Below are 11,336 nucleotides of genomic sequence, written 5' to 3' on the forward strand. Positions count from 1 at the left end.
AGGAGGGCGTGGTGGTACCTGCCTCATGGCTGTTGGGAACAACCAGTGACATGAAGCACATGAGGCACTCCATGCGGCTCGATAAATACAACCTGTTCTTGGCAGTCGCCCCTGCAGGGACCTGGAGCCTGCAGGAGTTCTGAGCCCTTGAGTGGCACGTGTACTTGGCCTGACTGTATCTCACACTGACTTGACTCAGTGCCTCCCCTCTCGTTCACTGAAGTTTCCTCATCTGTTCAAAGAGAAAGTGAACTAGGCCAGAAGGAAAAAAAAAAAAAAAAACACCTCAAGTGTCTCCAAGGGCAAGGCAGTAATTTAAACAAGTGAGGTGAATGCAGGAAAAGGCTGCAGGGAATGGTGGGGACTGCGCTGCAGGGGGTGCCTGTGCCCCATCCCAGGCAGCAGCCGCCTCTCAGCCCAGCAGCTGCGGCCATGTGGGACTGTCAGCCCAGGGTGGTCAGAGGTACTGATTTCTTAAGAGGAAACCTACGCTTTTATGGGAAAACTTCCCATGACTAATATTAGCAATGCATTAAATATTTTTTTAAAGCATGTGAGCTAAAGCTAATGCTTCTATTGGCAGATGCGACCGCCACAACCACTCGGTGGCTTTTGCTGTAGGTGAAGGGGAGCCGCGGAAGGGCTGTGAGAAGGGAAGGGGCCACGCGCTCCAGACCCAGAGAATCACCAGCCCTTTGCCTGCAGCTGTCCCTCCCCTCTAGAGGCCTGGGTTTTCCTGCTTTCAGCAGAGTTGGGAGGCCAGACCCCTCCCTCCTCACTGACATTCTCAGGAGCAGCCCTGCCTGGGAGATAGGGACTGTAAGGAGGCCCCTGCTCAACACTATCTCGCCAGAGGTGCCAGGGAGTCTGGGGGAACCCGCCCGCGCCGGGACGGGTCTGCTCTGTGTCTGGAAATGGCAGGTCAGGCCGGAGGCCTGCGGAGGTGGCTCTTAGGGCTCTTGTTAGTGAGGGCCTGGCTGCTAACTCCTGGGGGTCAAAGGGCAGCACTTTCAGCCTTTTCTGGGGCCAACTTCCTGTTTGGAAGAGAAAAAAGAAAGACCCCAGGCAGGAAATGGTCTTCTTCCCAAAGCCCCTTTTCCACTGGCGCTGGCTCCCAGGGCAAGAGCCATCCATGGGGAATCCCCAAGGCTGTCTCTTCCCTCCCTCCTTCCCCTCAGAGCCCAGGAGGAGACCTAGGGCTTCTTTGCCATGGTGGCAAACCCCGCCTCACTAGCATCATTAGTTTAGGCTTGGCAACAGGGGAAATTTTCAGTGCCTGTGTTTACCAGCTCTCAGCTGGGCTCCTGGGTCTGCCCCACCCCCCTCCCCGGGCTCGAGGTGTCCTTAGGTCCCAGCACTGTAGCCTCAGGGGTCCCTCACACTAGGCCACAACAAGAGTCATTTAGTGTAGCCTCCCACCCCCAGCAGGGAGCCCCTTTTTCAACTTAATTTAACTCTTGTTTGTGCTAGCTTCTCCTTGCACACCCCTAAACACAGGGGACATAGCACCTTTCACATGCTACAAAAATTCTGACAATGCCTCCTTCCATAGAAAGCAGGTCCTGGTGCTGAGAATACACCTAAAGCATCTCATCAGAAGGGCAGGTGTCCTAAATGCCATCTCAACTTTGAAAGATTCAAAAGCATATGCTACCATGTTTCTAATAACTTTCTATCAGATAGAATCTGCTGGCTATAAAATGTTTGGAAATTAGACATCAAAAATATAATTAAAATTGCCTGTAGTTTCACTACCTAGAGCAGGGCTGGAGAAAAGATGAAAGGGTTTATTATGTATTGTCTCCACACCTCCCTCTGGGTAAACTCCCATCATCCACCTGAATTTCATCCCCTGTGCCCGGCTGGCAAATCCCTCCTCTCCAGGGCAGACCTTCAGGTATTTTAATAATAACTAATCTTTACTGAGCTCCAGATGAACTCGTCTAATTCTGTAACAGCTCTATGAGACACCTTAACTTATAGATGACTAAACTCAGGCTCAGAGAGGGCAAGTAACATCCCTGAGGTTGCATAGCCAGAAAGGGACAGAGTGGAGATTTGAATTCATCGGGTGCCAGAATTGAAGTGTCTTCTCCAGATTAGACACCCATTGTTCATTCATTCATTCTTTCTCCCATTCATCATTTATTGAGTCACCCGACATTTCCAAGTTCTGGTTCAGTGCCAGGTGCAGGCTGATGTTGTCCCCCACACCCCCTTGCCCATGTCTGCCACATTGTCAGGATTTTGTCTCAAGAACTTGAACTTCATTTATTACAAAAGACTGAATTCATCACATTGTATTATGAACAGCCCCTGCCTGATCTCCAAGGCCACAAAAGGCAGCCTGGGGCTGGGTCCCCAATAACCCTCCCTCAACAGGGCCCACCCCTGCATCAAGTCCTGGGGGAGTGGGGTCGCCTGGACTGGACCTTAGAGTGGTCCTGTGTTTATAAAACCAAATGGGTCCAAGGACCCCGGGGCACAGGCTTCCTTTCCACAGGGCGTGGGTAGGGTGCGACTGTTGATGCCCTCCTTGGGAGACAAGGAAGTCATCTGTCAGTGGCAGGGAGTGGGATCTGTCCCAGAGCAAGCACAGGCAGCTGGCCAGCCTGGGCCCATGGGGGCCTGCAGCTTCAGGCCAGGGTTGCCCAGCCCTGTAAGGCTCTAGGCCACCTGGATTTGCAGGTCCTCATCCTCGTCCAGGTCGCTGGCTCCATCCCCGGCCTCCTCGGTGCCAAAGCGAGCACTGCGGATCTTCCCGAAGAGGGGGGTGTTCTGCTGCTGCCTGCGGAGCCTGTGGGATGGGGTGGCAGAGGTCAGAGACAGAGTCTGGCCCCACTGCCTCCCTGATAATGTTGCTGCAGCTGCTGCTGATAGCAGCTAAGCCTTCCCTAGCACTTCCCTGCTGCCAGGCACTACTTTAGGCCTTTTACATAGGTTACCTCATCTCATATAATCCTCACAGAAGCCCCTTTTATGATGGATGTGCTATTATCACCCCCATTTTGCAGACAAGGAAACTGAGGCACAAAGGAATCAAGTCATTTGGCCTAAGTCATGTGGACAGTTGGGAGTGGGGCTGGGTTCTGAACTGAAGCAGAGGGAGCAGAGTTGCTGCTGGGGGTGGGGGTTGGTCTGAGCCCCCACATTCCCAGTTTTAGTGAGAAAGTGTTCGGCCCTAGTTCTTCCTCACATTAAAATTCCTAAGGCCAAAATTTATGACTCCAAGAAGAGCTGGTGGAAGGAATCCCCGTTCCCCCTCCCCACCCTTCCCCACCCACCCCCCACCAAGCAAAGTGGCTGTCCTGGCTGCATCTTACTGGAAGGCATGAATTATTAACTTGGCAGGGAGGGGCACAGGCGGGGGCCTCCATTACTGCAGTGATTTAGTGAGCTGTCCCCGGAACATTAAAGCACAAAAAGTTGGAAAATAAAAAGAGGCAGCAGTCCTGGGTGGCCCTGCCCTCCCCATGGAAACACTTGAGAGACTGAGCAGAGCCTGCCTGCCCTTTTTGGGAGTTTATGGCTCCTGAAGAATGTGACCCAGACGGCGGGAAAGCCCCGAGGCTAAGCGGCCTTTGAGGGGTGTGTGCTGCACCCTGAGTGGGCAGAGCTGGCCAGACACTGAGCCTGACTTGGACCTGTGCTGGGCCCCTGCACACTTTGGGGCATCATTCCAGGCAGATGGGGAAACTGAGGCTCAGCTGGTCATGTCACACAGCTGTTAGGTCTGACTCCAAAGCCTGAACTCCTTGCCACAAGATCTTGGTATACAACGGCACACAGTAAATGCTCAATAAATAGTGCACCAAAGGCAGATGGTCAGGGGGTGATCCTGCCTGGCCATCCAGCTGCTGTGTGGCCACGGAAAGACTTATCCTCTTGGGCTTTAGTTTCCTCATCTGCCAGTCCCTGGAAAAAAATCTCTCCCCCTTCCTTTCTTTCACAGAAGGAGCATGATGCTTGTAACACAATATTTAACCCAAATATCAGCCCCCTCCTGAGAGGCAGTAGTGAAAGCAGCAGCAACAGCTGACAATTACTCAGCTTTTATTATGTGCCAAATACTTTTATAAGCATAGGTCAGCTTATTTAATTCTCACAACAATCAAGAGGTAAGAACTATTTTTTTTTTTAAATAGATGACCAGTAAGGGGATCTTAATCCTTGACCTGGTGTTGTCAGTAACATGCTCTCCCAAGTGAGCCACGGGCTGGCCCAAGAGGTAAGAACTTTTATCATCCCTATTTTACAGATGAGGAAACTGACACAGAGAGGTTAAGTAAGTGTCCCAAGACCACACAGCTACTAAGTGCAGGGCCAGGCTTCCCACCACCCAGGCAGTCTGGCTGCAGAGCCCAGGCCTTCTGTATTCCATGAAATAAGAGAACCCAAGAAGTGCTTGGCCAGGGCCCGGCACAGGAAGAGTCACCCACGAGGTAGCTATAATGTTCCTCTGTTCCTCGGGCTTCTGAGCTGTGAAGTGGGGAGGAGCAGGGAGAGGGTGTGATTCAGAGTACAGGGACAGGGATGGGAGCAGGGGGGGAGAGGTGGAGTGTGCTGGGCAGGCCCCCCAGAGACCCTCCCATAATCCCTCACTGAGGCTGATGGATCCTGGTGGCAGCTGAGGGGTCAGGTTGCCATCAGGGCTGAGGCCCCTCCATGATTCCCTGCCCTCCAATTCCTCAGATCCCTGCTATCCTGGGGTCACCCCAGCTCACAACCTTGGAAGCTGCTTTTTCTTCTTGTCAACAAGAAGGGTTGTCACTACCCGCTGCTCCACCCCTTGGACCTGACCTTTTTGGCTGCCCTTCCTGCCCTCATTTCGCCCACCTGCCTGCCTGCTGGCACAGACAATTCCAGGGCCCCCACTTCGCCTGACTTCCTGCTTCCCCCTTCCCTGGTTTCCTGGCCCTGGCCCTTCCTGCCTGGAGGGGACAGGATTCTGGCTCCAGAGCGCCTGAATCTCCTCCTTCTCTATCTTCCCCTCTAGCCCTAGTTTAAGGCTTTACCCCTGCCCAGCTGGAAGTCTCTCTGCCCCGTATCTGTGCCCCAGCTGTGAATCATCTCCACGCTGGAACCCCGGCCTGCCCCCAGGGCCCACCTGGACTGCAGGTGCTCCAGCTGCACTTGCAGGTTCTCGCTCTGCTCCGTCTGCTCGTCCAGCGACCGCTGCAGCTTCCGCGCCTGGTTGTGGGCCTCGTCCAACTGGAGGTGCAGGGGCCCGAGAGCATGGGGGTCACCTTGGGCTGGGGCGGCCTAGCCTGCCATCTGCCCAGGACCGGCCACTCCCACCGTTCCTCTCTGGGCATGTGCTCCTCTGAGAGTGTTTGCTCCTTGAGGCCTAGACCAAGGTCCACCTCCTCCAGGGGACCATCCCTCATTCTCCATCCCTATCGCTCCCATCCGTCCTTCCAAATCTACCCATCCTCCAGGACCCTGGAAAAAAATCTCTCCCCCTTCCCTTCTTTCACAGGAGCATGATCCAGCCATCCGCCCGCCTATGCATCCATCTCCATCAGTCTTTCACCCGGTCATTCATCCATGGAGATGTTCGTCCGCCCATGGAGATACTCACCCCCCCACCATTCATTAATCTAATCAGCTCCCCACATGCCCTTTCACTCTCCGGACGTACTTGTCTTCCCATCACCCTGTCCTTTCCCTCTGTCCATTCATTCTTCCACTCACTGATACAGTCAGTTGTCCAACCATCTGTCCACTGTCTACCCATCCAGTCATGCATCTGTTTACACAGCCATCACCTACCCATCTGTCTGCAGACATCTGTCGTTATACCTCCTCCGTCCATCCTCCCTCTGTCCCTCTCCCATCCATCTGTCCACCTATTCCTTCCTCCATCTGTTCATCCATCCATGGAGTCCTTCTCTGTCCTTCCATTCAACCGTCTACATATCCACCTATGCACCTTCCATTAACCTACTCACCGCTCATCCGCCTTGTCTCTCCATGTGCCTTCCCATCCTCCTCCCCACACTCCTATCCTACCACCCATCCATCGCCCACCTGCCCACTCTCCCCTGGGCACCTCCTGAGGTGTGGGCTTGTGCCAGGTTGGAGGCCCAGCATGGAGTACCCCAGGAGGGCCCTGCAGCTCCTCTCTTCTCTGGGCCAAGGTCTGAAGGCTACTCCTGGGGGCCACAGTGGGGACTCACCTCATCCTCAGCCTGGGCCAGCTCCTTCTTGAGCTCCTCCACCCGAAGCCGCAGCTTCTTTACCTCTGCCTCATGCTGCTCTACCCGTCGGTTGGCATGAGCCAACTCTGCCACCTTCTCTTGGAACTGCTTCTTCAGCTTGCCATGCACATGCTTCAGGTCTGCAAGCTCCTGCAGGGGGACAGAGACAGGGTGGCAGGGAGGGCTCAGTGTCAGCCTGGGCACATGCCAGTGAGTCCCCAGGGTCAGGCAGTTCTAGGGGTGCTGGGTGTGTCTCTTCTTCTCAGAACCTTTCCACCTACCATTGGCAACACCAGCATTAGAGGTTTGGTTGAGCAGCTGGAGTCTGGAGATGCCATCTAGTGAGGTGAGAAGGCTTGGGGGGCAATGGAGGAGAAGGCTCGGTGGGTGGAACCAGTGGCTCCATTTTGGACATGTAACTGAGAAGCCCACTGGATACGCCGTGGAGCTGCCCAGCAGGCTGGTAGGGCTGACAGTCGGGACTTCTGGGCAGGGGTGAGGTCAGGAGTCCTTGGTGGTATATACGTGGCATTTAAAGCACTGGGTCTGGGGGCGAACTAAGCTGGGGAGTGGGTGTCAGAGAAAGAGATCAGAGGCTGGAGTGGCTGGGAAGAGAATGAGCAGCCAGCCAGCAAAGGAGATACCCAGGCCTGAGATCTGTGATTTCTCTGAGCCTCAGTTTTCACTTCTGTAAAATGGGGATGGATGGGCACTGCCTAATGGCTTCTCGAATCCATTCTTTGTTCCATCTCCATCAACCGCAGGCTGGTCCAGGTCTCCATCATCTCCTGCTGCTTAGGAACAGCAACAGCACCCCTACCCCCTGCCCACACACACACTGGTCTGCCTTCCCACTGACTTCCACGCAGCAGCCAGTGAGCACTGGGGACAGCAACCTGCTCACCGCAGAACAGGGCCTGGCATACAGTTAGTGCTCAATATATGTGGCTACTATAATTATCTCTGCGCCTGGCCCATAGTAAGTGCTCAATAAATGTGGTTACTACAATTATCAACTGGCTTGGCACCCAGTGGGTGCTCCATAAATGCAGCTACTATTATTGTCACCAGGCCTGGAATACAGTAGGTGCTGTGCTCTGGCTGGGGGGGCAGGCACGGCCACCCCAGCCCTGGCCACTCCACTCGCTGCCCCACCTTGTTCTTCTCGAAGAGCGCAGCCTGGCTGGCCCGCAGGTCGCAGTCCAGTGCGCTGGCTGTTTGCCGCCGCCGCCGGGCCAGTGCCTCCTCCAGGTCCCCGACCTGTGCCCGCAGCTTCTTGTTCTCCCGCTCGAGGCCCAACTTCTCTGTCTCCAGCCGCTCACGGCGGCCCCACTCGGCTGCATTCTCAGCCTGCAGCCGCTCCATCTGCAACAGGGCAGGACAGGGGAGGGGCACAGAGGGCCTGAGCTGGATGCCCCCACCACCTCCTGTAGCCATTTTTGGCTCCAGGAAGCAGCTGCAGCTGCAGTGGCTATAATTAAGCTGGGCTTATTTCATGGTGTGCAGGATGTGGGGTGCTTTTGGTCTCTGTGTCGGAGAAAGGTCTGTCCCCTGCACATTGGGGTACCCTCCAGGTGTGGCTGGCTCCCCTCAGAGCACAGGCCTGGCTCCTGCCCTTGGGTGACCAGCTGATGGAGGCAGGGCCCCAGCACCCCTAAGCCCCAGGCCCACTCGGGTCCCGCTGGCTGCCTCACCTCACCCCTCAGCTCAGCCATCTTCCTGTCCATGCTGGACCGTGCACCCAGCTCGTCCTCCAGGTCTTCGGACATGCGGCCCAGTTCATCCTGATGTGCCTCCTTCAGGATGCTGAGCTGCAAGGGTATTGCCAGCCTGATTACATGAGAGCCACCAGGATGCACCTGGGAACCAGCTCCGGGAGTGGGCACTGGTGCAGGAGTACTCAGCAGGGAGCTGAGGTGGTGCCCCATTTGGGCACCAGACCCTGAATCTGACCTTCTGCCACTTCCAATGTTGCTCCCACCTCCTTACCATCTAGTCTCCAGGTGTCCAGTCTTGGCCCCCCTGCCAACCTGTTTTCCACAACAGTAGCCCAGAGTAAGCTTTTAAAAAAGATAAATTCAATCATAAGCCCTCTCCACTACCCCAAAAGCCCCTTTGATGGCTCCCAGGTGCCTTAGGATAAAGTCCACCTCCTCTCTCTGGTCTCACAGAGCTCCGTACGATCAGACCTCTGCCCACCTTGTCAACCTCATCTCCCACCTCTCTCCCCTTAGTTCACCGTGCTAGGCACAGGGGACTTGTTTCTGTTCTTCAAATATACCAAGTTCCTGCCCACCAGAGGGCCTTTATACGTGCAGGTCCCTCTGCCTGGAACACTCTTTCTGAGTTATTTTGCAGGATTGACTATTCTTATTCTCAGGCCTGGGCCTAAATGGCCCCTCCTTAGGGAGGCCTCTCTCCACCAGGCCAGAGGAGATTCCTCCTCATCCCACTCCCCACTAGAATACAAGTCTGGGAGGACAGGGAGCTTGTCTGTCTGTCCACCTTTGTATCCCTGTATGGCCTTGGCACAGGATAGTCCTCAATGTATAGACTGATGTCAACACTGGTCTGCACACAGGTGCATCAGAGTTGCTTGGGATGCTTTCAAAATAATACAATTCCCTATTTGTATCGCAGCAAACCCCAACAAACTGCTGCTCCATGCAACCATACAGATGAGTCCTCAGTACACAATGTTGAGGAAAAAATGGCAGATACAAAAGAGAACCTTTACAACTTCCTGCTAAACTGCACCTTTGTGTTTCATTCAATTTTCTTCAGATGAGTATACTTCTTCACAATTTGAAAAGACTAAAAAGACAGGTTCCTGGACTCAATCTCCAAAGATATTGATTCAGGAAGGCGGGAGTTGGGTCTGGGAATCTGTATTTTAGGAGATTCCCTAAGAGATTCTAACATAAGACCAGTCTCAGTCCCTTCCAGGGCAGTTTGAGGTTCTGAGGTCTGTGGTCCTCCCACCTTCTGGAAAGCCAGGGGATCGAGTTTGGCTTTCCCTGGGTGGCTGCGCCCCCTGGTGGCCACTGAGGCCCGCACAGGAGGCAACAGGCAGCCTAGCCTGCCCCGAGCCCCATTCTGCAGTGATTGACTGCCTTCTCTGGAGCCTCCATTTCCTCATCTGTAAGATAGGGGCATAAGGACACAGCTCCCTTGACTGCCATGAAGCTTCAACGATATCTGGCACATCCAGACTCTTCTTCATCTTGGTCTCCAAGGCCCCTTGATCTAGCCCCTCTTGTGACCTCAACTTTCACTTTCTTCTCTCCAGCCACACTGGCCTTCCCTGTTTCCCAAACACACTAGGCTCATTCCTGCCTCAGGACCTTTGTACTTGCCGTGCCTTCTGCCAGGAACACTCTGCTCCGTATCTTCTCAAGGATGGCTTCTTCTAACCCCTTTAGGTCTTGCCTCAAACGTCACCTGCTTAGAGAAGCCTTCCCTGATCACCACCCCATCTCTCTCATTTTGTTTTGCCTCCTTAGTGACTCATGAGTTTATCTGCCTGGATAGTGTCGGTCTCCCCCACCCGTGGCCTTTACAAAGTGAGCTCCTGAAGGCAGGGACTCTGCCTTCCCAAGAACTCAGAACAGTTGTTGAATGAATGAATTCCATTTGCTCTCTGCTGAAATTGAACAGAGTGATACTGCCACCTCCAGGAAGTCCCCCCTGGTCTCCAAGACTCACTTGTTTGAGCATCTCCTGCTTGGTCTTGCTTAGCTCCTCATACTTGATCTTCCACTGGCTGAGCTCCCCCTCCAGCTTTTCAATGTTCCTGCTCAGTGCCAGTTTATCTCTAGGGAAGGGACAGACACAGGGTTGAACCTACCAGGGCCCTCTGCTTGGAGTCCTCACAGAGGGTGGCCCTGCTGATACACTGCACCTGTCAAGCCCACGTCCAGAGTCCTTGCCTCAGTATTGAGGGTCCTGGTAACCCACACTCTGGCAAGCACCCCGGTTTAGCATTTCCCTGCAGTTGCACACCCACCCAAGTGCAGGTGTCTAGTTCATGGTGCAGGGAGATGGTCAGGTCTCCAGGGCACTGGGAATTCCCAAGCCCGTGCCTCCCTCCCTTTGGGCCCCAGGTTCATCTGTCAAGGCTACCCTGCCCCTATCTGCTCTACATACTGTGGATCCGTGTAAGGCTTGGTTTGAAAAACGGCTCTGTGGCTACAAAAGCTGGAAAACACTGTCCAGTGACTCTTGGAGGGAGGGGTCCTCTCTTGCTGTTATCACTGTGTAAGATCCCCATGTTTTCTTGTGACCCCCACTCTGCTCTCTGCCTGGAACATGAATGAAGTGCTGTGGGTAACGAGCATGGTGCCTGGCCCCAGCACACAGGAGGTACCCACCCATTGCTGAGCTTATCATCACAGTCCAGCAGGCCATGCTTCACAACCCCATACCACCGTGGTCTCCCTTTCTGAGAGTGTAATACTCCACACTCTAACATGGGGTTCTCAGAGAGTACAAGGCCATCCTCTAGGAAGCATATTGGAAATCTATGGAGACATTTTTGGTTATCACAATGATTAGGGTTCACTTAATGGGCAGGGGACAGGGGTACCTGATGCCCTCCAATGCCCTGGATGTCCTGTCATCTAGGCGTTGTCTTGCATCCTGTTGAATTGTGCATGTCCTGCTGGACATCCCTGGGGGTGAAAATGATCTGAGCCTAGAACCTCATTCTGATTTACTTATAAACAGAAAGTTTGTTTTGTACTAACATACGCTGAATTTCCCAGGAATGGAATCACTGTGTAAACTGAGGGAAGACTGCACTTTTCTTTGTTTAGAACTTTACCAAGGGCTGTTCATCTCTCAGCAAATCTCGTCACCACAGTCATACCACTCGGGTGTCTGTGTTGCCAGCTCCGTGCACCTGCACAAGCTGCTTCTATAGCTGTCCTAGAAGGCGACTGAAATGAGCAAACACACCAAAGCCTTCAGCACAGTGCCTGACTTGGAGCACCTGCTATGTAAGTGTTTGCGGTTATGGTCATCACTATCATTCTGTATAAAGGCACCCAATTCTTACTACTTCATTATTTCTTCTATCAGAGCCGCAACATGTATGTTTTTTTTTTTTTTTTTTTTTTTTTTTTTTTTTTTTTTTTT

At 53.6% G+C, this 11,336-nt stretch overlaps 1 protein-coding gene across 1 annotated transcript in view; it reads right to left on the reverse strand.

The window, feature by feature from the left end:
- Window positions 1-2,113: 2,113 nt before the first annotated feature.
- The window catches only part of CCDC102A (coiled-coil domain containing 102A), a 10,965-nt gene continuing 1,742 nt past the window's right edge, over window positions 2,114-11,336 (reverse strand). Inside the window, exons 2-7 of the mRNA XM_008575099.1 lie at window positions 9,906-10,014; window positions 7,895-8,011; window positions 7,356-7,565; window positions 6,180-6,350; window positions 5,108-5,211; window positions 2,114-2,797 (exon numbers count right to left, since the gene is read on the reverse strand). Of these exons, the coding sequence (XP_008573321.1) occupies window positions 2,668-2,797; window positions 5,108-5,211; window positions 6,180-6,350; window positions 7,356-7,565; window positions 7,895-8,011; window positions 9,906-10,014 (841 nt within the window). The 3' untranslated portion in view covers window positions 2,114-2,667. The remainder of the gene's footprint in view (window positions 2,798-5,107; window positions 5,212-6,179; window positions 6,351-7,355; window positions 7,566-7,894; window positions 8,012-9,905; window positions 10,015-11,336) is intronic.

This window comes from Galeopterus variegatus, unplaced genomic scaffold, assembly GCF_000696425.1.
Source record: "Galeopterus variegatus unplaced genomic scaffold, G_variegatus-3.0.2 Scaffold58, whole genome shotgun sequence".
In the NCBI taxonomy this organism is placed as follows: Eukaryota; Metazoa; Chordata; class Mammalia; order Dermoptera; family Cynocephalidae; genus Galeopterus; species Galeopterus variegatus.